Source organism: Rhincodon typus, chromosome 3 (assembly GCF_021869965.1).
Source record: "Rhincodon typus isolate 14 chromosome 3, sRhiTyp1.1, whole genome shotgun sequence".
NCBI classification, from domain to species: domain Eukaryota; kingdom Metazoa; phylum Chordata; class Chondrichthyes; order Orectolobiformes; family Rhincodontidae; genus Rhincodon; species Rhincodon typus.
The window spans coordinates 97,200,489-97,220,777 of record NC_063334.1 but is presented as its reverse complement, the minus strand read 5'-3'; the positions used below and the strand labels follow the sequence as shown (position 1 = coordinate 97,220,777).

At 40.3% G+C, this 20,289-nt stretch overlaps 1 protein-coding gene across 1 annotated transcript in view; it reads left to right on the top strand.

The window, feature by feature from the left end:
* The first annotated feature begins 222 nt into the window (after nucleotides 1-222).
* The window catches only part of gfm2 (GTP dependent ribosome recycling factor mitochondrial 2), a 62,395-nt gene continuing 42,328 nt past the window's right edge, over nucleotides 223-20,289 (top strand). The window contains exons 1-5 of the mRNA XM_020526730.2: nucleotides 223-833; nucleotides 1,697-1,822; nucleotides 5,468-5,556; nucleotides 10,648-10,736; nucleotides 15,455-15,515. Coding sequence (XP_020382319.2) covers nucleotides 755-833; nucleotides 1,697-1,822; nucleotides 5,468-5,556; nucleotides 10,648-10,736; nucleotides 15,455-15,515 — 444 coding nt within the window. The 5' untranslated portion in view covers nucleotides 223-754. The remainder of the gene's footprint in view (nucleotides 834-1,696; nucleotides 1,823-5,467; nucleotides 5,557-10,647; nucleotides 10,737-15,454; nucleotides 15,516-20,289) is intronic.

Here is a 20,289-nt window from a genome sequence, read left to right as displayed (position 1 = left end):
AAACTGTGCAGACCTGGCAACATCTGAGGAGAGGGAAATATTTTTAGAGTTTAGAATCCAGATACAGTTTTGGTTTCTTTACTTTAGGTCAAATGGCTGTAGAAGCTCAGACTTTGAGCAGTTTTAAAGTAGAGGTTGATACATTTTTGCTTATCAATGGCGTAAAGGGTTATGGATACTATAGCTAAAAGGCATTGGAGTGTTTCATCTGCCATAATTGTATTAAATGGTAGATCAGCCTCAATGGGCTGAATGGCCTATTCTTAAGTTGCTATTACAGTAGTTAATATATTTGTCTCTACAATTAAGAGCAACACTATTTATTAATAGGGAGCCGAGCTTTCCTTGTAAATTATATTTTTCAGCTGTTTGCTCATGGGTGCTATTTATCCCTTGCACAACCTTGTGAAATATATACCTCTTTCTGCCAATTTTAATTGTTACCCTGTTTGGATTCTCACTGGCCCTGAGAAGAATTCTTTAAGTTTCTGAAGGCAACAGTGTTTTGAGACTCCATGCATTTACTCCTGATATGTGTTAAGTTCCAGATTTGTTTGCAACTTGTTCATTTCTCTGTCATTCAGATCTCCAGAAGAAAACAATATTTTCATTAATTGATTGAGCATGATAAAGTCAATTTCAATCTGTGACATTTATCACCCAGAATTTTTAAAATTAAGATAAACAAAATAGCGTAGTTTATCCTTTATTCAGAAAGTAAATCTATATTAGCAGAATACGGAACATTGGGATCATGGCTCATATCGATGCAGGAAAAACCACAACCACAGAGAGAATGCTTTATTATGCAGGATACACCAGGGCACTTGGAGGTAAGGATACAATTGTTTACTTGATGAAGTCTCTTCTCATTACAATACAATCTAATGCATACTTTGAAAAATTAAGTGAAGGTAAGCAATATGAATCTTTTGTCAAGGAAGTATAGAATCTGCAATATCTGCTGAATATTCTGTTGTAGGTGTGGCTTGTTGACATGCAAATTGTGTGAGGAGACTCATTCTCCACTAACATCTGTCCACAGCATCTCCATTTCAGCAGTATGGTTAAGTTCATAAAGCCAATGAAATTGAAATGTGGGCGTAACATCATGATCTGTCAAGCATGGCAGAGTGTACTATAATTGTAGGAAGTTTGAATAAACACTTTATGAAATCTCGTCCATAATTTCACATTACATATGCTGGAGTGTTTCTTGCATGAGGAGAGACTGCGTTGCCTCTGCCCGTATTCACTTGAGTTTAGTTGAACTGAGGTGGAATCCCATTGAAACATATACAATTCCAGCAGACAAATGCAGGAATGATGTTTCCCCTGGCTCTGGTTCCAGAATAAGAGATCACAGTCTCAGGAAATGTAGTAAGCCATTTGAACTGAGATGAGGAGAAATATTTTCACTCAATGGGTTATGAACCCAGGGAAATCTACCACAGAAGGCTGTGGATTCACGAATGTATTTAAGAAAAAAATAAATTGCCCTAGAGATTCAGGGTATCACAGGATATGAGAAGAATACAAGAAGTGGAGGATCAGCCATGATCATGTTGAATGGCAGAGTAGGTTTGATCAGCTGAATTGCCAACTCCTATTTTCTGTGTTTCTATGTAATTGTGATTTGGGCTTCATTAATGTAACTAAAAAAAAAAATTCACTGAATCTTCTATTTCTTACTTAGATGTTGATGATGGAGACACAGTGACTGATTTTATGGCACAGGAACGTGAGCGTGGAATTACCATCCAGTCAGCTGCTGTCACTTTTGACTGGAAAAACCATCGGGTCAATTTAATAGATACACCAGGTAGGCAATCACAAGCTGGGACGCTAAACCAGATGTAACTGAATTGCTAGTTCCAAAAGAGAAATTTTGTGTAGAGTTAATGGTCAGTTTTTCAAAATACTTGTAGTTATCATTAAGATTATTTTAAATAGATGCAAATACTGCATTTTTGTCACGTTTTGAATACACACCCATTTGAGGCACAATTCTTATCTAGTATTTAACTCACTGCCACATCTCTTCCAGGCATGCCCACCTTGAAGAAGTTCTGCTCCTCTCTCCGCAACTCCTTTGTCTGTCCAACTGTCTTTCTCTCTCTTCGGGCTCTATCCTATCGTTTACTCCCTAGCCCACCCACCTCCCTATTTTCCCAGCCACTATCAGTTCCGAGGAAGGGTCACTGGACCCGAAACGTTAACTCTGTTTTCTCCTTCCCAAAAGCTACATTTTATTGTTTTTCAGAATACTGTGAACTAAACAACTTTTAATGCAGACACTTTTTCCACATTTTAATTTCTTACTGAACAGTTTTGAAAATATCTACTTTTTGAGATATGATGTAGTATTTTAAAATCTGAAGCAAACTGAACAAAATAAACTGTTCAACTGTAGGTATCTATGCAACCGAATATGGTCCTGAAAGAAACAGGACTTGTAAGATAGAATAGTAGTTTTGTGTGGAATTGTTACAGGGACGCTGTCTTTAGGAGACTTGCAGAAATTATTTTTGGAGGGGGGAAAGGGTAGAAGACAAGTTAAAATAAAGCAAAGATAACAAGGTGTAGAGCTGGATGAACACAGCCAGCCAAGCAGCATCAGAGGAGCAGGAAAGCTGACGTTTCGGGTCTGGACCCTTCTTCAGAAATAAAGCAAAGGACTGTTGATGTTGGGCTTGCTGAGTTTCTCCACTAATTTCTGTTTTTGTAAGAGAGGTAAATGCTACATACGTGGATCTGAGAAATATTAACTCATTGATATTAAAATGAAGCCTACTTCAATGTGTCACTGAGATATACTTCAACAGTGACTATGCTTCATGATGTACCTCACTGTGGAGCATTTCGGGGTGACCTGCAATATTGAAAGGGGATGTATAAATTCAGGACACAATAACGATTCTCTGACATGCTTGCTGTTTATAAATGTTTGAACTGAAGCTGAATGAAATGTAATTTTCCAAGATTTTAAAAGAAAGGGATTGATTCCCTTTGGGTAGAAATGACTCTGCTCAATCTACCTCACTTAGATATATAAGGAAGATAGCCATTATTTGCCCACCAATTACAAAAGGAAATCGTAATTCCAATAGCATTGCTAAAGATTAGACACAGAAAAAAATCAAGCATAATCTGAATAGCAATGAAGTTAATTTGGAGTGCAGGTAGTGGAGATTGCAATGTTAAGTCAGATTTAAAGATGTGTACCTTTTACGAATGGAGTAGTCAAAAGTTTTCAAGAAGATTTGTAGCTCAGGTTGTGAATGAGATTGTAGATACGCTTGCCGAGCTGGTGGGTTTGGTTGCAAACATTTCGTCACCCTGCAGGTGGTCAGCTTGAAGAAAGTAATACGTAGGTGAAAGGAGGTTTATTGGCTTCAGCTGATACATTTTAAATAAAAGAAAGGTAAGTAGGACTTTAAACTTGAGGGGTTGGAAGAGCTTCGGAGAAGGGAAATGTAGACTTACAAAACAAGCGGCTGCAGCATTACAGGGCAGCTATTTGGATTATGATACCCAGAGTGATACAGAGTATATACAGAGAATGCAGGAAACAGCAATAATAAGGATCAAAAACGGAGAAAAAATGGTAAAAAGGCAAAATTAATGACATTTTATGTGAATACATATAGTCTTTGGAACAAAATAAATGAATTCATGCCACAAATATGGGTTGATCTTATAGTCATCTTCTAGGCAAATATTCAGGGCTTTGTGAATTTTAGAAAGGTCAGGCAAGAAGGAAGGGGCATTTGGAGAATCATTGTTAGTATAGGATGGAATGCATACAAATAGCAAGAACTGATCTAGGTTCAGAAGATGTAGAAGCCATGTGGGTTGTGGTAAGAAATAAAAAGGTGATGAAGTCATTGATAGGAATAGTCTGTAAGCCTCTTAACAGTAGTTATATGGTAGGATAGAGAATAAATCTGGAGATAATGAGTGTGTTAAAAAAGGCAGTACTTTAATCATGGGTGACTTTAATCTTCTTGTAGATTGGGATAGTCAGACTGGCCATGGTAGTCTTGAGAAATATTTCATAGATTATGTTCAGGACAGTTTCCAAGGATAATACGTTGTGGATCCAACTGGAATCAGGCTATTTTGGATCTGATGATCTGTAATGAGGCAGGTTTAATAAATGATGTTAGAGTAAATCATCTGCCAGGAAACAGTGACTATAACATTGTACAGTATACTTGGATTTTCAGAAAGCATTTTATAAGGTACCACACATTAGCCCTCTTAATAAAATAAGCGTCATGGCTTTGGAAGTAGTATACTAGCATGGATAGAAGATTGACTAATAGAAAACTGAGTTGAGTTAAGGGAGACATTTTCAGGATGGCAACCTATAACTGGTGGTGTATCATGGGGAGCAGTACTGGAGCCACAATTATTTACACTATATATATTCATGACTTGAATGTGGAAAATAAATATTCTATAAAACAAAGTTTGTGGATTGCGCAAAAATAGGAGGGAAGGCAAGTGGTGAGAATAGCACAAAGCAGGAAATAGACAGGTTAAGCGAGTGGGTAAAAACTCGGGAGACAGAATATAATGTGGGGAAATGTGAGGTTATGCACTTTGGCAGGAAGAATAGAGGAGCTTACTATTATTTAAATGGAGAAAAACTGCAGAAATCTATAAAACGGAGGGATTTGGGAGTCTTTGTCTGTGAATCAATAAAATGTTAGAATATAATTTCTGTTGTTGATAGGGGAAGGCAAATGAACTGATGGCCATTATTTTAAAGGGAATGAAATATAAAAGTAGGGAGGTTTTACTAAAGGCATTATTTAGACCACAGCTGGAATACCATAAACAGTTTTGGACCCCTTAACTAAGGAATCTTATACAGGCATTGGAGGCAGTCCTGAGAATGTTCATGAGGCTGAAACCAGGTATGGAGGGACTGTTTTATGCGGATTGATTAGGTTGGGCCAGTACTTATTGGAATTTAGAAAAATGAGAGCTGAACTTGTCGAAACATAAGAATCTTAAGAAATTTGAAAGGGTAGATGCAGAAAAGTTGGCAGAGTTTAGAACTAGAGGGCATAGTCTCAGAATAACGTGTTGCACTTTTAAGACAGATTAAGAGGAATTTCTTTTCTGAGGGTAGTGAATCTGTGGAATTCTTTACCAAAGAGGCCTGTAGGGTCAGAAGGCAATCAGTAAGGCAATCTAGGGTTATTGGGTAAAGGCAGGAAAATAGAATTGTGGACTATTAAATCAATCATGATCTCATTGAATTGCAGGAAAACCTGATGGGCTGAATGGTCTCCATCTACTCCTGTAATAGTCTTATGGTCTAACTTGTATACAATTATATGGCATTTCATTTGTCCTCCTCCCACCCCATGTGAGCTGGGTGTCTTATGCTCAGTGAATCATGCCCTATGCACATTAATCAAGCACTACTTTAATAAATCTTACACTTTGTTAGGTCATGTGGATTTCACGATTGAGGTAGAACGCTCTCTACGTGTACTAGATGGAGCAGTGGCAGTATTTGATGCTTCAGCTGGTGTAGAGGTGAGTAGGATTTTCTTAATGCAAGTGTCATCAAAAGCGTGCCCTTCTAAAATAATTTCTCTTTAGTAGCTTACTCCTTGTTTGTGTTCATTTTCAGTCTTCCATTCTCGTCTTTGAAAGCAGATGTTACTTCTCCTTCCATGGAGATGGCAAGTTTGCCAAAGTGATCAGCCTTAAAGTTGACTAGTGAAGTCAGCAGATTATTTCACTGGAAACAAATTCGACTCTGCTCAATAGTCAGGCAATTGCATTTACTTACCAGGAAGGGTCAACAGTTAACATTCAGGTTATCCCAGGGCATTCAAGGTAATTAATAAGGGCCTGCCATGATTAAGACTCACTAACTGAGCATCGTGCAGCTATCAAACTTGATTTACTTATTTGTTGGTATAGTTTCATCTCTGGAATAAGCTTGGGTTTCTGGCTTGAGTCACTGTGGCATATTTGTGACACTGAGAGTTATGTGGGTAGCCTGTTCAGAGAGGTGGTCACACCGCAGCTTAAAGACCTGGAAACAGAAAGAGAATGAGTGGACAATACGCAGGTGGTACAGGAGTCCCCTGGGATCCCACTCTCAAATCAGTTTGCAGTTTTGGAAGCTGATGAGGGCACGCTCATTCCTCCATAGAGTGCCGTCAGAACCATATTTGTGGTACCATCAGCGACTTGGCTATACAGAAGGAGAGGAAAAAGAAAGGGAGAGCAATAGTTGTAGGAAATTTTTAGGGGAACGGATGGGCATTTCTGTGACCATAGGCGTGACTTCAGTATGGTATGTTGTCTCCTTGTGCCAGGATCACAGAGTAATTGTAAGATATTCTGCTAGATGAGCCAGAAGTCTTGGTCTACATTGGTATCAAAACTTGTGCAGGAATGGGGATGTGGTTCTGCAACATAATTTAGAGAGTTAGGTAGAAAATTGGCAAGCAAGTACAGAAATAGGAGGCTAAGACAGATGAATTTGTGGTTGGAAAAATGGTGCAGGAATGATAACCTTAGGTCTCTGGGACATTGAGACTGCCATTTCCCCAGAGACAATGTACAACCTGGATGGGTTGTACCAGAATAGAGCAGGGGCTGAGATCCTTGCAGGGTATTTTGCTAGTACTGTTGGCAGAGCTTTAAATGAACTTGGCAGAGGTGTTGGAACCAAGAGAGAATAATAGAGTACCAGGGTTCATAAAATACTTGGAGAGAACCATAGAGAATAGTAAGTTTAATAGGTAAAGTTGGAATAAGGGAGAAAGTAATGAAGTCTAAATCAAGGTTACACTGCGTGTGTGTGAATGCATGGAGTTTTGGGAAAAATCAGCCATGATTATGTTGAGCTGTTGAAGGGTTGTCTGGTCTACACCTGCTCCTGTTTCTTATGTTGTTAACCACCAGCCATTGCAAACAGCTAAATTTGGGAAGTTTCTGATTTGAACACCATCTCACAAGGGCTAAATGTTTCCACAGGCTTGATTACAGTTAATTGGCTCAAATGTCATGCTGATTTTATTTGCACAGCCTTAATGGATATGTGCCTGTGTTCCCATTGGCATTCTGTTGGGCAACTGATTGCCTGATGTTTAAAATTGCTCAAGAAAACACATTTTTGTAATGTGTCGTTGATATAAGCGGACCCAGGAAAACTTTAACTGATAAAGCTCTTCAAACTTGGCTATTAATTAAAATAGATAGTGAGTAAAATTTATTTGTTATTGCAGTATTAAGTCTGTTTGGGTTTTGAGTTATATAGGTTCCAAAACTAAAGAACATAAAATAAATAGGAGCAGGAGTTGGCCATCTAGCCCATTGAGCCTGAATCACCATTCTGTAAGATCATGACTGATCTGTAGTAGGCTTCCTCTTCCATGTCAGCTCCCCATAGCCCTCACCACCTCAATTTCAAAAACTGATCTATCTTCTCTTTTAAATACTCGCAGTAATCTAGCATCCCAAATTTTCTGGGGTAGAGAATTGCATAAATTAACTACCCTTTGTGGAAGAAATTCCATTGCCTGTGACTTCTCAATGAGTATCCGCTTATTCTGTAACTGTTTCGTCTTTCAAGACTCCCCCACTAGTGGAAACATCTTCTTGATATCTGCCCTATCACACTTGCAGGTCTCAATAAGAGTACCCCTCATTCTTCTAATCTTGAATAAAAGCCTAAATCTTGATAAGTCAACCTATTCATCCTCAAGCATCAGCCTAGTGAATTTGTTTTGAGCTGCCTCAATGCCAATATATCCTTTCTTAACTGCAGGAAACAAAACTGTATACAGTATAGCTGGGATAACAAGGTGGTAGAGCTGGATGAACACAGCAGGCCAAGCAGCATCAGAGGTGCAGGAAAGCTAACGTTTTGGGCCTAGACCCTTCTTCAGAAAAGCTTCAGTATAGCTGGAGTGACCTCACTTACACTCTATACAATTGCAACAGGTTTCCCAATTTTTAATCTCCAATTCCTTAACAATGAAGGCCATTTTATCATCTTAAGTACTTGCTGTTCCCTTTTAGCTAACCTTTTTGTGTTATATGCACAGGAACACCCAGAGCCCTCTGCTCTGTAAATTCTGGAGTCTCTCTATTTAAATAATAGTTGCCTTTTAATTTTTCCTACCAAAGTGTATGACCTCATATTTTCTTCCATTAAACTCCATGTGCCAAGTTTTTGCCCTCTCACTGCACTTATCTATATCCCTTTGCAGATTCTTTTGTTCCCTTATTACAATGTGCCGGCCCACCTATTCTTATATTGTCAGCAAATTTGGATATATTAAACTCTGTCCCCTTTTCTATGTCATGAATGTAGTAAAAAATAGTAAATAGTTGAGGATCTAGGACTGATCCTTGTGCCACTTCACTAATTATGTCTTTCTGACCTGAAAACAGCCCATTAATCTTGACATGAAACAATGTACTGCAGACGCTTGAGATCTGAAACAAAAACAAATTGCTGGTGAAACTCAGATTTGGCAATGTATGTGGGGAGAAAACAAACTTTGCCTAGTTCAGTTTAGGAAACCTGATCGGCATGGATGAATTGGGCCGAATTGTCTGTTTCTGTGCTAAGTGACTCTGTGACTCTGTTTCCCCACAGATGCTGCCAGAGCTGCTGAGTTTCACCAGCAATTTCTGTTTTTGTTTCATTAATCTTGACTGTCTCCTGCGTGTTTACCAATTCTCCTTTCTTGCGCAATAATCTTTTATATGGAACCTTATCGAATGCCTTCTAGAAATCAAAATGCTCTACGTCTATCAGTCTCCCTTTATCAACTCTGCTTGTTATTTCCTCAAAGAACTCCACTGAAGTTGTCAAACATGAATTGCTGTTCTTAAAGCCATGTTGACTCTGTTTGATTGTGTTAAGCTTTTCTAAGTGTCCTGCTATTTCTTCTTTTATAATGGACTCTACCATTTTTCCAACAATAGACATTAGGCTAACTGGTTTATTGCTTCCTGCTTTCTGACACACTCCCTTCATGAACAGAAGATTCTTGGGTTTGCTAATCTCCAGGAATCCAGTGAGCTCTGAAATATTTCAATGTATGCTTCCACTATTTTTGCAGTCACTTCCTTTAAACCCTTGGATGCAGACTGGTAGCTTCATTCCCATATGACAACATTTTCTCTGTGCTTCCTATGTAGTTATAAATAAAATATAATTGAGTAAGTATAGCACTTTCCCAGTTTTAAAGAGAACCACAGAAGAAGCCCATTAACCCCCTTCAGATCCATGTCAGCTCTCTGCATGATCGACTCAGATGACCCTATTTCCTCATTGTCATATAATTATTTTCTAATCAAATGCTTAACCAATTCTCTTTTAACAGGCACATTTGAATATGCTTCTGCCACACTCTTGGACTAGGTATCCCAGATCCTAATCACCTGGTCCTTTGAAAGGTTGCCTCATTGTTGCCTCATTTTCCAGTCATTTTAAATCGGTATCTTCTTGTTCTGTTGACAGAAACAGTTATTCGCTATCTACTCCGTCTAGATCCCTAGTGAATTTGAATACCTCTATCAAATCTCATTCAGCCTTTTCTTCTTTAAGGAGAACAAACCTTCCCTAATCTGCACGTGAAACTGAGTTCCTCATCCCTGAAACACACTCGTGTCATTGTTGCACTGTTGATAATGCATTCACATCTTTTCTAAAGTGTTGGAAACAGTCCTGCAGTTGAGGCCATATCACTGTTATATAAAAGTTTGTATTTTTTCCCTGTATTGAGAAAGCCCAAGATCCCTTTGCCATTTAATCCGTATCTCAACAAGCTTTGCACCTACAATGATTTGTGAAAACCCCTAAGTTTGATTTCCTGCAATATTTCTAGAGATATAACCTTTATTTAAATGACCCATTTCTTTTTTTTTTCAAACACTAGCCATTGCAAACAGCAAAATTCGAGAAGTCTTCACACATCTCTATGTTAAGTTTCATTTGCCACATTACAGTTGCACGCCTATATCCTCTCGAAACGTACCACTATTATCCTCATAGTTCACAACACTGCACTTTGTGCCAACTATAAGTTTTGAAATTGTGCCTTGTACACCCAAGTGTAATGCTTCAATATCTGTCAAGAGAAATAGTGGCCCTAATACCTGGGAAACCCACTATACACCTTTTCCAAGTTTCAACAAAAAGCTGCTCCCACTGCTTATACTCTGCTTCGTGTCACGCAGTCAACTTTGTATCTATGCTGCCACTATCCTTTTTATTCAACGGGTTTCAAATTTGCACGAAAACCCATTGTGTGCTATTTTACGAAAAATCTTTTGGAAGTCCGGGTATACCATATCAACCCTCTTTATTTCATTTTTAAAAATCATTCACATTAGTTAAATAGAGTTTACCTTTAACTACTGCATACTAGCTTTCTTTAATAAATTCACACTTGCCCAAATAATTGTTCATTTGTCCCAGATTATATCAGGTGTACCTGTACAATGTCGGTACAGTCAAAAAGATTGAGGAGTTCTTTTTATCCACATTTCACTCAAACATAGTCTCATAAAGGGTGATATTTCACATTAAATATGCTGTACCTTAAACTGTTGGTCTTTCCTTAACAAACACTAGTGTCGTTTGTACTTTAGGCGCAAACCTTGACAGTGTGGCGACAAGCGGACAAACATCAAATTCCTCGTATATGCTTCTTAAACAAGATGGATAAACCCAAAGCCAGGTAATAGATTCAACATTCAAAGTAAGAAAATGGTGCTTTGTCCTTTGTTATTTATTTTAGTAAAGGAATGTTTTCCTTCTCCCTATAACACGAAGCCTCCAACCCTTAGCAATATCCTTGTAAATCTTATCTGAACCCTTTCAAGTTTTACAATATTCCTCCTATAGCGGAGAGTCCAGAAATGCACACAGTATTCCAGCAGTGGCCTAACGAATGTCCTTTAACACATTAAATTACTAGTATGTGTTTAAATTCCTCAATAAGTTGGGGAAAACAAAAGATGCCTAGATTACTATTTTAAATAAGAACTGGAGGATAAAATGAGAATGAGACTAAAGTGGGGGGATGGAGGCGGGGGGGTGGTTGTTAAACGCCTAGTCAGTTTAACATTAGTAATGGCAAAAATATGCAGACATATTACTTTTGATGCAATAAAAATTTACTGAAACATTGCACAAGATTCTCTGGGAAGCTAGGGAGGAGATTGCAGAGCCTTTGGCTTTGATCTTTATGTCGTCATTGTCTACAGGAATAGTGCCAGAAGACTGGAGACTAGCAAATGTTGTCTCCTTGTTCAAGAAGGGGAGTAGAGACAACCCTGGTAATTATAGACCAGTGAGCCTTACTTCGGTTGTGGGTAAAGTGTTGGAAAGGATTATAAGAGATAGGATTTATAATCATCTAGAAAGGAATAATTTGATTAGCGATAGTCAACACGGTTTTGTGAAGGTAGGTCGTGCCTCACAAACCTTATTGAGTTCTTTGAGAAGGTGACCAAACGGGTGGATGAGGGTAAAGTGGTTGATGTGGTGTATATGGATTTCAGTAAAGCGTTTGATAAGGTTCCCCATGGTAGGCTATTGCAGAAAATATGGAGGCATGGGATTGAGGGTGATTTAGCGGTTTGCATCAGAACTTGGCTAACTGTAAGAAGACAGAGGGTGGTGGTTGATGGGAAATGCTCATCCTGGAGTTCAGTTACTAGTGGTGTACCGCAAGGATCTGTTTTGGGGCCACTGCTGTTTGTCATTTTTATAAATGACCTGGATGAGGGCGTAGAAGGATGGGTTAGTAAATTTGCGGATGACACCAAAGTCGGTGGAGTTGTGGATAGTGCAGAAGGATGTTGCAGGTTACAGAGGGACATAGATAAGCTGCTGAGCTAGGCTGAGAGGTGGCAAATGGAGTTTAATGTGGAAAAGTGTGAGGTGATTCACTTTGGAAGGAGTAACAGGAATACAGAGTACTGGGCTAATGGTAAGATTCTTGGTAGTGTGGATGAGCAGAGAGATCTTGGTGTCCATGTGCATAGATCACTGAAAGTTGCCATCCAGGTTGATAGGGTTGTTAAGAAGGCGTACGGTGTGTTAGGTTTTATTGGTAGAGGGATTGAGTTTCGGAGCCATGTGGTCATGTTGCAGCTGTACAAAACTCTGGTGCGGCTGCACTTGGAGTGTTGCGTACAGTTCTGGTTGCCGCATTATAGGAAGGATGTGGAAAGGGTACAGAGGAGATTTACCAGGATGTTGCCTGGTATGGAGGGAAGGTCTTGTGAGGAAAGGCTGAGGGACTTGAGGCTGTTTTCGTTAGAGAGAAGAAGGTTAAGAGGTGACTTAATCGAGACGTACAAGATGATCAGAGGATTAGATAGGATGGACAGTGAGAGCCTTTTTCCTCGGATGGTGATGGCTAGCATGAGGGGACATAGCTTTAAATTGAGGGGTGATAGATATAGGACAGATGTCAGAGGTAGGTTCTTTACTGAGAGAGTAGTAAGGGCGTGGAATGCCCTGCCTGCAAAAGTAGTAGACTCGCCAACTTTAAGGGAATTTAAATGGTCATTTGATAAACATATGGATGATAATGGAATAGTTTAGGTTAGATGGGCTTCAGATTGGTTTCACAGGTCGGCGCAACATCGAGGGTCGAAGGGCCTGTACTGCGCTGTAATGCTGTATGTTCTGTGTTCTAGAACTAATCTTGATATGGAAGAAGTTTCTCCTCAGGTCAGGGTGAAAGAGGGGGTAGTTTGGATTATTTTCTAGGGTCTCATGGAGACCAGTGGACTGAAATACAGGCCAACATCTCTCTTGCCTTTCCTTTTGCCTGCTGAAATTGTGGCTGTTTGTGATCCATGAATGAGGACACTTAAACTCCTCTGTGCTGCAGCCTGTCTCTGTTTCAATAATATTCAGCTCCTCTATTCTTGCCAAATGTATAATTTGATATTTCCCCACTATATATTCTGCCTACCAAGATTTTACCTACTCATTTAACTTATCTGTATCCCTTTACAGACTCTGCATGTCATCCTTTCTGCTTACCTACCCACACATTTTTTTGTGACATTTGCAAATGTGGTGATTGTACATTAAATTCTCTCAGCAGCTCTGTGTTCTCTTAGCCAAACATCTATCCATGCTAATATACTATCCTAAACACCATGGGCTTACGTTAAGAAGCCTGTCATGGTACCTTATTGCAAGCCATTTAGAAATTCAAATTTATTACATTGACTCATTCGCTTTTACCTGTCCCACTTGTTACCTCCTCAAAGAATTGTAATAAAATTTTCAGGCATGATTTCCACTCATGATTTCATGCTTACTCTGCTTCATAGAGTCATAGAGATGTACAGCACAAAACAGACCCTTTGGTCCAACTTATCCATTCTGACCAGATATCCTAAATAAATCTAGTCCCATTTGGTCTATATCCCTCTTAAACCCTTCCTATTCATATACTCATCCAGATGCCTTTTAAATGTTGTAATTGTGCCAGTTCCACCACTTCCTTTGGCAGCTCAATCCATACATGCGCCACCCTCTACCTGAAGAAGTTGTCCCTTAGATCCCTTTTAAATTTTAGCCTTCTCACCTTAAACCTGCGCTTTCTAGTTTTGGACTCCCACACCCCAGGGAAAAGACCTTGTCTATTTACCCTATCCATGCCCCTTATGATTTTATAAACATTTATAAGGTCACCCCTCAGCCTCTGATGCTCCAGGTAAAATAGCCCCAGTCTACTTAGCCTGTCCCTACAACTCAAACCCTTCAACCATTGGCAACATACTTGTAAATCTTATCTGAACCCTTTCAAGTTTCACAACATCCCTCCTATAGCAGAGAGAGACCAGAATTGCACACAGTTTTCCAGCAGTGACCGAACAAATGTCCTGTACAGTCACAACATGACCTCTCAACTCTTATACTCAAAAAACGCAAGCATACCAAATGCTTTTTTAAGGAACTATGAATCTGCACTCCAAGGTCTTTGTTCAGCAACACTCCTAAGGACCTTACCATTAAGTGTGTAAGTCCTGCCCTGACTTACTTTTCCAAAATGTAGCACCTCACATTTACCTAAATTAAACTCCATCTGCCACTCATTGGCCCGTCGGCCCATCTGATAAAGATCTCGTTGTATTCTGAGGTAACTATGTTCACTGTCCACTACGCCTCCAGTTCTGGTGTCATCTGCAAACGTACTAACCATACCTCCTATCTTCACATCCAAATCATTTATATAAACGATGAAAAGCAGTGAACCCAGCACCAATCCTTGTGGCAGTCAGTTGCTCACAGGCCTCAATCTGAAAAGCAACCCTCCACAGTTACCCTCTGTCTTCTACCTTCAAGCCAGTTCTGTCTCCAAATAGCTAGTTCTCCCTCTCTTATGTGTGATCTAACCTTGCTAACCAATCTAACAAGAGGAACCTTGTCAACTGCCTTACTGAAGTCCATATAGTTCACGCTCTGCCCTCACCAATCCTCTGTTACTTCAAAAGACTCAATCAAGTTCATGAGACATGATTTCCTACACACAAAGCCATGTTAACGATCTCTAATCAGACCTTGCCTTTCCACATACATATAAATCTTGCCCCTCAGGATTCCATCCAACAACTTGCCCACCACCAATGCCAGGCTTACCGGTCTATAGTTCCCTGGATTTCCCTTACCACCTTGCTAATATTATGTATTTCTACTCTGCTGTTGCTTCATTGATCATAGACTCTAACATTTTCCCAATGACAGATTTTAAACTAACTGACCTATAATTGGCTGTTTATTGCCTCTTTATCATTTTGAATAAGGGAAGACATTTAGTTCTAGTGAAAGGATTATACTGGAAACATTAATTTGTCTGTTCTCTCTACATTAAGATTCTGACTGAAAATTATTTTTGCATTTTATTTTGATTTCATTTTCCAGCATATTTTCCTTTAGAATCATAGAATCCCTACTGTGTGGAAGCTGGCCATTCGGCCCACGAGTCCACACCAACCCTCTGAAGAACATCCCACACAGACCCACCCCACTACTCTACCCCTGTAACCTCCCCATGATTAATCCACCTTACCTGCATATCCCTAGATGCTGTGGGAAATTTAGCATAGCCAATCCACCTAATCTGCGCATCTTTGGTCTGTGGGAGGAAACCGGAGTACCCAGAGGAAACCCACACAGACACGGGGAGAAAGTACAAACTCTACACAGACAGTCGCCTGAGGGTGGAATTGAACCCGTATCCCTGGCACTGTGAGGCAGCAAGGTAGCCACTATGCCACCTCTGCTGAGGCCTTTTGAAGAATGCCTTTGTTATGGATGATCATCATGTATCGGGGATCCTTAACTATGCACGTTTTTGTTTGTGACTACTTGGTTAGATTTGGAATTTTGTTAGTAGAATAAATATTATCGTTTTTTGATTTGCAGTTTTTCTTATTCCATTGAAAGCATTGAACAGAAACTAAAAGTGAAGCCACTTCTGCTGCAGGTATTTTTTTTAACTTCAACTTGTAAAATAAAATGTACTTACTGAACATGTTTATGTAAAGGAAATCATATTTGTAATAGTTTCATGGGTTGCAAGGTATTGTCATGATATTAAATTAATTTTGTGGCTTTTAGAATAGTTTTATTCTGCTTCTTTCCTACCTCCTTGTAAAATTGGAGCTTGTCACTTCCACAAGGCAATAACAAAAAGATAATCCTAGATGGAGGACAGGAAAAACTGTGGCTGTAAAAGCTGCTCCTTTTTTTTTGAGGTATTTTCAGCATTGGAACGGATTTCCATCAAATTCTAGGAGCAGTAGTTACTGTTTTGTAAGCTGTTGCATTGTTTTGGAACTTTGGGGGGGAAAAAAGATCAAACAACAGCACTTTCTTTTAAAAAAAAGAGGGAGGAAGAGAGACAAAGGCGATGAATTGAATGGAGTAGTAAACCTGCACTGCCTGCACCTGCACTTGCACCTGCCTCTGCTGTTTAGTTTCAAGTATCTCTGGACATCGGAATTCATCTATGAAAAATTAACAAACAGCGAAATTCACAGTTGACCTTTGAGAAAAGAGATAGTAAGAACTGCCAGTGCTGGAGTCCGAAATAACACAGTGTGGAGCTGGAGGAACACAGCAGGCCAGGCAGCATCAGAGGAGTAGGAAAGTTGACTTCAGAAAGAAGGGTCCCGACCCGAAATGTCAACTTTTCTACTCCTCTGATGCTGCCTGGCCTGACCTTGGAGAGACCTGTGTGGGGGGGCTCACAATTGGGGAGCAGCTAAGTGGCTAGTTTATTAAGTGTAACTTTAATATTTTTTGTACATCTACAATAGTGAATAGAGTAGATTCTGTTTTGATTATATGTTTTTATTGAGATCTATCTCTTGATTAAACATTAAAAACACAAAAACACAGATACTAAGTTAGCCTGGAGCAGTGTTTTTAGAGTAGTAAGACTGTGCTATTCTCTGGGTCTGTAGATTGTTAAGGTGCAAAGATGGCCTTCAGTAGAGTGATGTGGGAGATTAGGGAGAGTTTCCATGTTACCGGTGATTATGTCTTCAGGAAGTGTGTTTGGTTACGTATCCTATCGGATCGCACGGATCAGTTGGAGCGGCAGTTAGAGGCAGTGAGGAATTTACAGGAGCAAGGGGTGAAGATGGATGGCAGTTGCAGGTAGGGAGATAAACCGAAGATACAATCAGGTAGATGGGAAAGGTAGGAGGGGGAGGCAGGTAGTGCAGGAGTCTCCTGTGGCTATCCCCATCTCAAACAAGTATGAAGAAAATGTTGGGGGTGATGGACTGTCAGGGAAATGTAGCACTGACAGCTAGGTTTCTGGTACCAAGACTGGCTCTAATTTAACGAGTGGTATTCCAGGTTCCAAGCAATTGATTGTGATACGGGACTGTCTAGTCAGAGGCACAGACAGATATTTCTGCAGTCAACACGAGACATCAGAATGATGTGCTGCCTCTCTGGTGCCAGATCAAGGATATCCCAGAAAGAATGCAGAATATTCTCAAAGGGGAGAGGGACCGGCAGGTGGTCATTGTGCACATTGGAACTAACGACATAGGACGAGATTCTGAGGAGAGGATATAGGAAGTTAGGCAAGAATTTAAAAAGGTGTTCCTCAGGGGTAGTAATATCTGAACTCTCCTGATGCGACAAGCTAGCGAGGGTAGGAATAGGAGAATAGAGCAGATGAATGCATGGCTGAGGAGCTGGTGCAGGGAAGATGGATTCACATTACTGGATCATTGGAATCTCTTCTGGTGTAGAAGTGACCTGTACAAGAAGGATGGATTGCACCCGAATTGGAAGGGGACTAATCTGTTGGAGGGGGGAGATTTGGTAGAGCTGCTTGGGAGGATTTAAACGAGTAAGTGGTGGTGGGGTGGAGGACCGTGGTGGGATGGGACCCAGGGAGACAGTGACAAAAGAGATCAGCCTGAGACTGGTACAGTTGGGAAAAGGGGCAAGTCACACAGTCAGGAACAGAGCAGAGAGTGAGGTAGGACTGATAAATTAAACTGCACTTATTTCAATGCAAGAGACCTGACAGGTAAGGCAGATGAACTCCGGGCATGGTTGGGAATGTGGGACTGGGATATCATAGCAATTACAGAGATGTGGCTTGGGGATGGACAAGACTGGCAGCTTAATGTTTAGGGTATAGATGCTATAGGAAGAATAGCAAGGGGGAGTGGCATTTTTGATTAAGTATAACATTACAGTTGTACTTAGGGAGGATATTCCTGGGAATATATCCAGGGAAGTTATTTGGGTAGAACTGAGAAATAAGAAAGGGATGATCACCTTATTGGAATTGTACAATAGATCCCCCAGTAATCAGCAGGAAATTGAGAAACAAATTTGTAAGGAGATTTCAGTTGTCTCTAAGAATTATGGGTGATTATGGTAGGGGATTTTAAATTACCAAACATAGACAAGCACTGCCACAGTGTTAAGCACTTGGATGGAGAGCAATTTATGAAGTGTGTACAAGAAAATTTTAGGATTCAGTATGTAGATGTACCTACAAGAGAAGGTGCAAACGTGACCTTCTCTTGGGAAATAATGCAGGGCAGGTGACTGAGGTGTCAGTGGGGTTGTACTTTGGGGTTAGGACCATAATTCTATTAGTTTTGAAATCGTGATAGAAAAGGATAGAGCAGAGCTAAAATTTAAAAGTTCTAAATTGGAGGAAGGCCTGTTTTGATTGTATTAGGCAAGAACTTCCAATCGTTGATTGAGGGCGAATATTTGTTGGTAAAGAGATGGCTGAAAAATGGGAAGCGTTCAAAAATGAGACAACAAGAGTCCAGAGACAGTATATTCTGTTAAGTTGAAGAGCAAGGCTGGTAGGTATATGGAATGCCAGATGACTAGAGAAATTGAGGTTTTGATCAAGAATAAAAAGGAGCATATGTCAAGTATAAACAGCAGGGATTGAGTGAATCCCTGGAAGAGTATAAAGGCAGTAGGAGTATAATTAAGAGGGAAACTAGGAGAGCAAAAAGGGGACATGAGATAGCTTTGGCAAATAGGGTTAAGGGGAATCCAAAGGGATTCTACAAGTACATTAAGGACAAAAGGGTGTCCAGGGAGAGGATGGCACCCCTTAAAGATCATCAAGGCCACCTATGTGTGGAAATGCAGGAGATGGGGGAGATACTAGCCGAGTATTTTGCATCAGTGGAGAAGGGTTTGAAAGGTAGAGAATGTGGGAAATAAATAGTGACATCTTGAAAAATGTCCATTTTACAGAGGAGGTGGTGCTGAATGTCTTAAGATGCATAAAGGTGGATAAATCCCTGGGATCTAATCAGGTGTATCCTAGAACTCTGTGGGAAGCTAGGGAAGTTATTGCCCTTTGCTGAGATGTTTGTATCATCAATGGCCACAGGTGAGGTGCTGGAAGACTGGAGGTTGGCTGACATGGTGCCACTAATTAAGAAAGGTGGTAGGAAAAGCCAGGGAACTGTAGACTGGTAAGCTTGATATGGTGGTGGGCAAGTTATTGGAGGGAATCCTGAGGGACAGGATTTACATGTATTTGGAAAGGCAAGGACTGATTATGAATAGTCAACGTAGTTTTGTGCTGGGAAATAGAGTCTCACTAACTTGATTGAGTTTTTTGAAGAAGTAATGAAGAGGATTGATGAGGGCAGAATGGTGAATGTGATCTATATGGACTTCAGTAAGGTGTTCGACAAGGCTTCTCCTGTTAGACTGGTTAGCAAGGTTAGATCAAGTGGAATACAGTGAGAACTAGTGGTTTGGATACAGAACTGGCTTGAAAGTAGAAGACAGAGGGTGGTGGTGGAGGGTTGCTTTTCAGACTGGAGACCTGGTAACCAGCGGTGTGCTACAAGGATTGGTGCTGGATCCACTGCAATGATTTGGATGTGAAGATAGGAGGTAAGGTTAGTAAGTTTGCAGATGTCACTAGAATTGGAGGTGTAGTGGATAGTGAGACGGTTACCTCAGAATATAATGGGATCTTAATCAGATGGGCCAATGGGCCAAGGAGTATAATTTAGATAAGTGTGAGGTGTTGCATTTTGGAAAGGCATGTCAAGGCAGGACTTGTATACTTCATGCTAAGGTCCTGGGAATGTTGCTGGACAAAGAGACCTTGTAGTGCAGGTTCATAGTTCCTTGAAAGTGGAGATGCTGATAGATAGGATAGTGAAGAAGGTGGTTGGTATGCTTACCTTTTTTTGGTCAGTGCATTGAGTATAGGAGTGTGAGGTCATGTTGTGACTGTACAGGACATTGGTTCGGCCACTTCATGAATACTGCGTGCAATTCTGGTCTCCTATAAGAAGGATGTTGTGAAACTTGAAAGGGTTCAGAAAAGATTTCCAAGGATGTTGCCAGGGTTGGAGGGTTTGCCCTCATAGGGAGAGGCTGAATATGCTGGGACTAGTTTCCTGGAGTGTCAGAGGCTGGGGATGACCTTATAAAGGTTTTTAAATCATGAGGGGTATGATAGGGTGAATAGTCAAGGTCTTTTCCCTGGGGTAGGGGAGTCCACAACTAGAGGACATAGGTTTAAGGTGAGAGGGGAAAGATTTAAAAGACACCTAAGGGACAACTTTTTCATGCATGGAACGAGCTGCCAGACGGAATGGTGGAGACTGTTACAATAACGACATTTAAAAGGCATCTGGATGGATATATGAATAGGTAGGGTTTAGAGAGAAATGGGCCAAATGCTGGCAAATGGGACCAGATTAATTCAGAACATCTGGTTGGCCTGG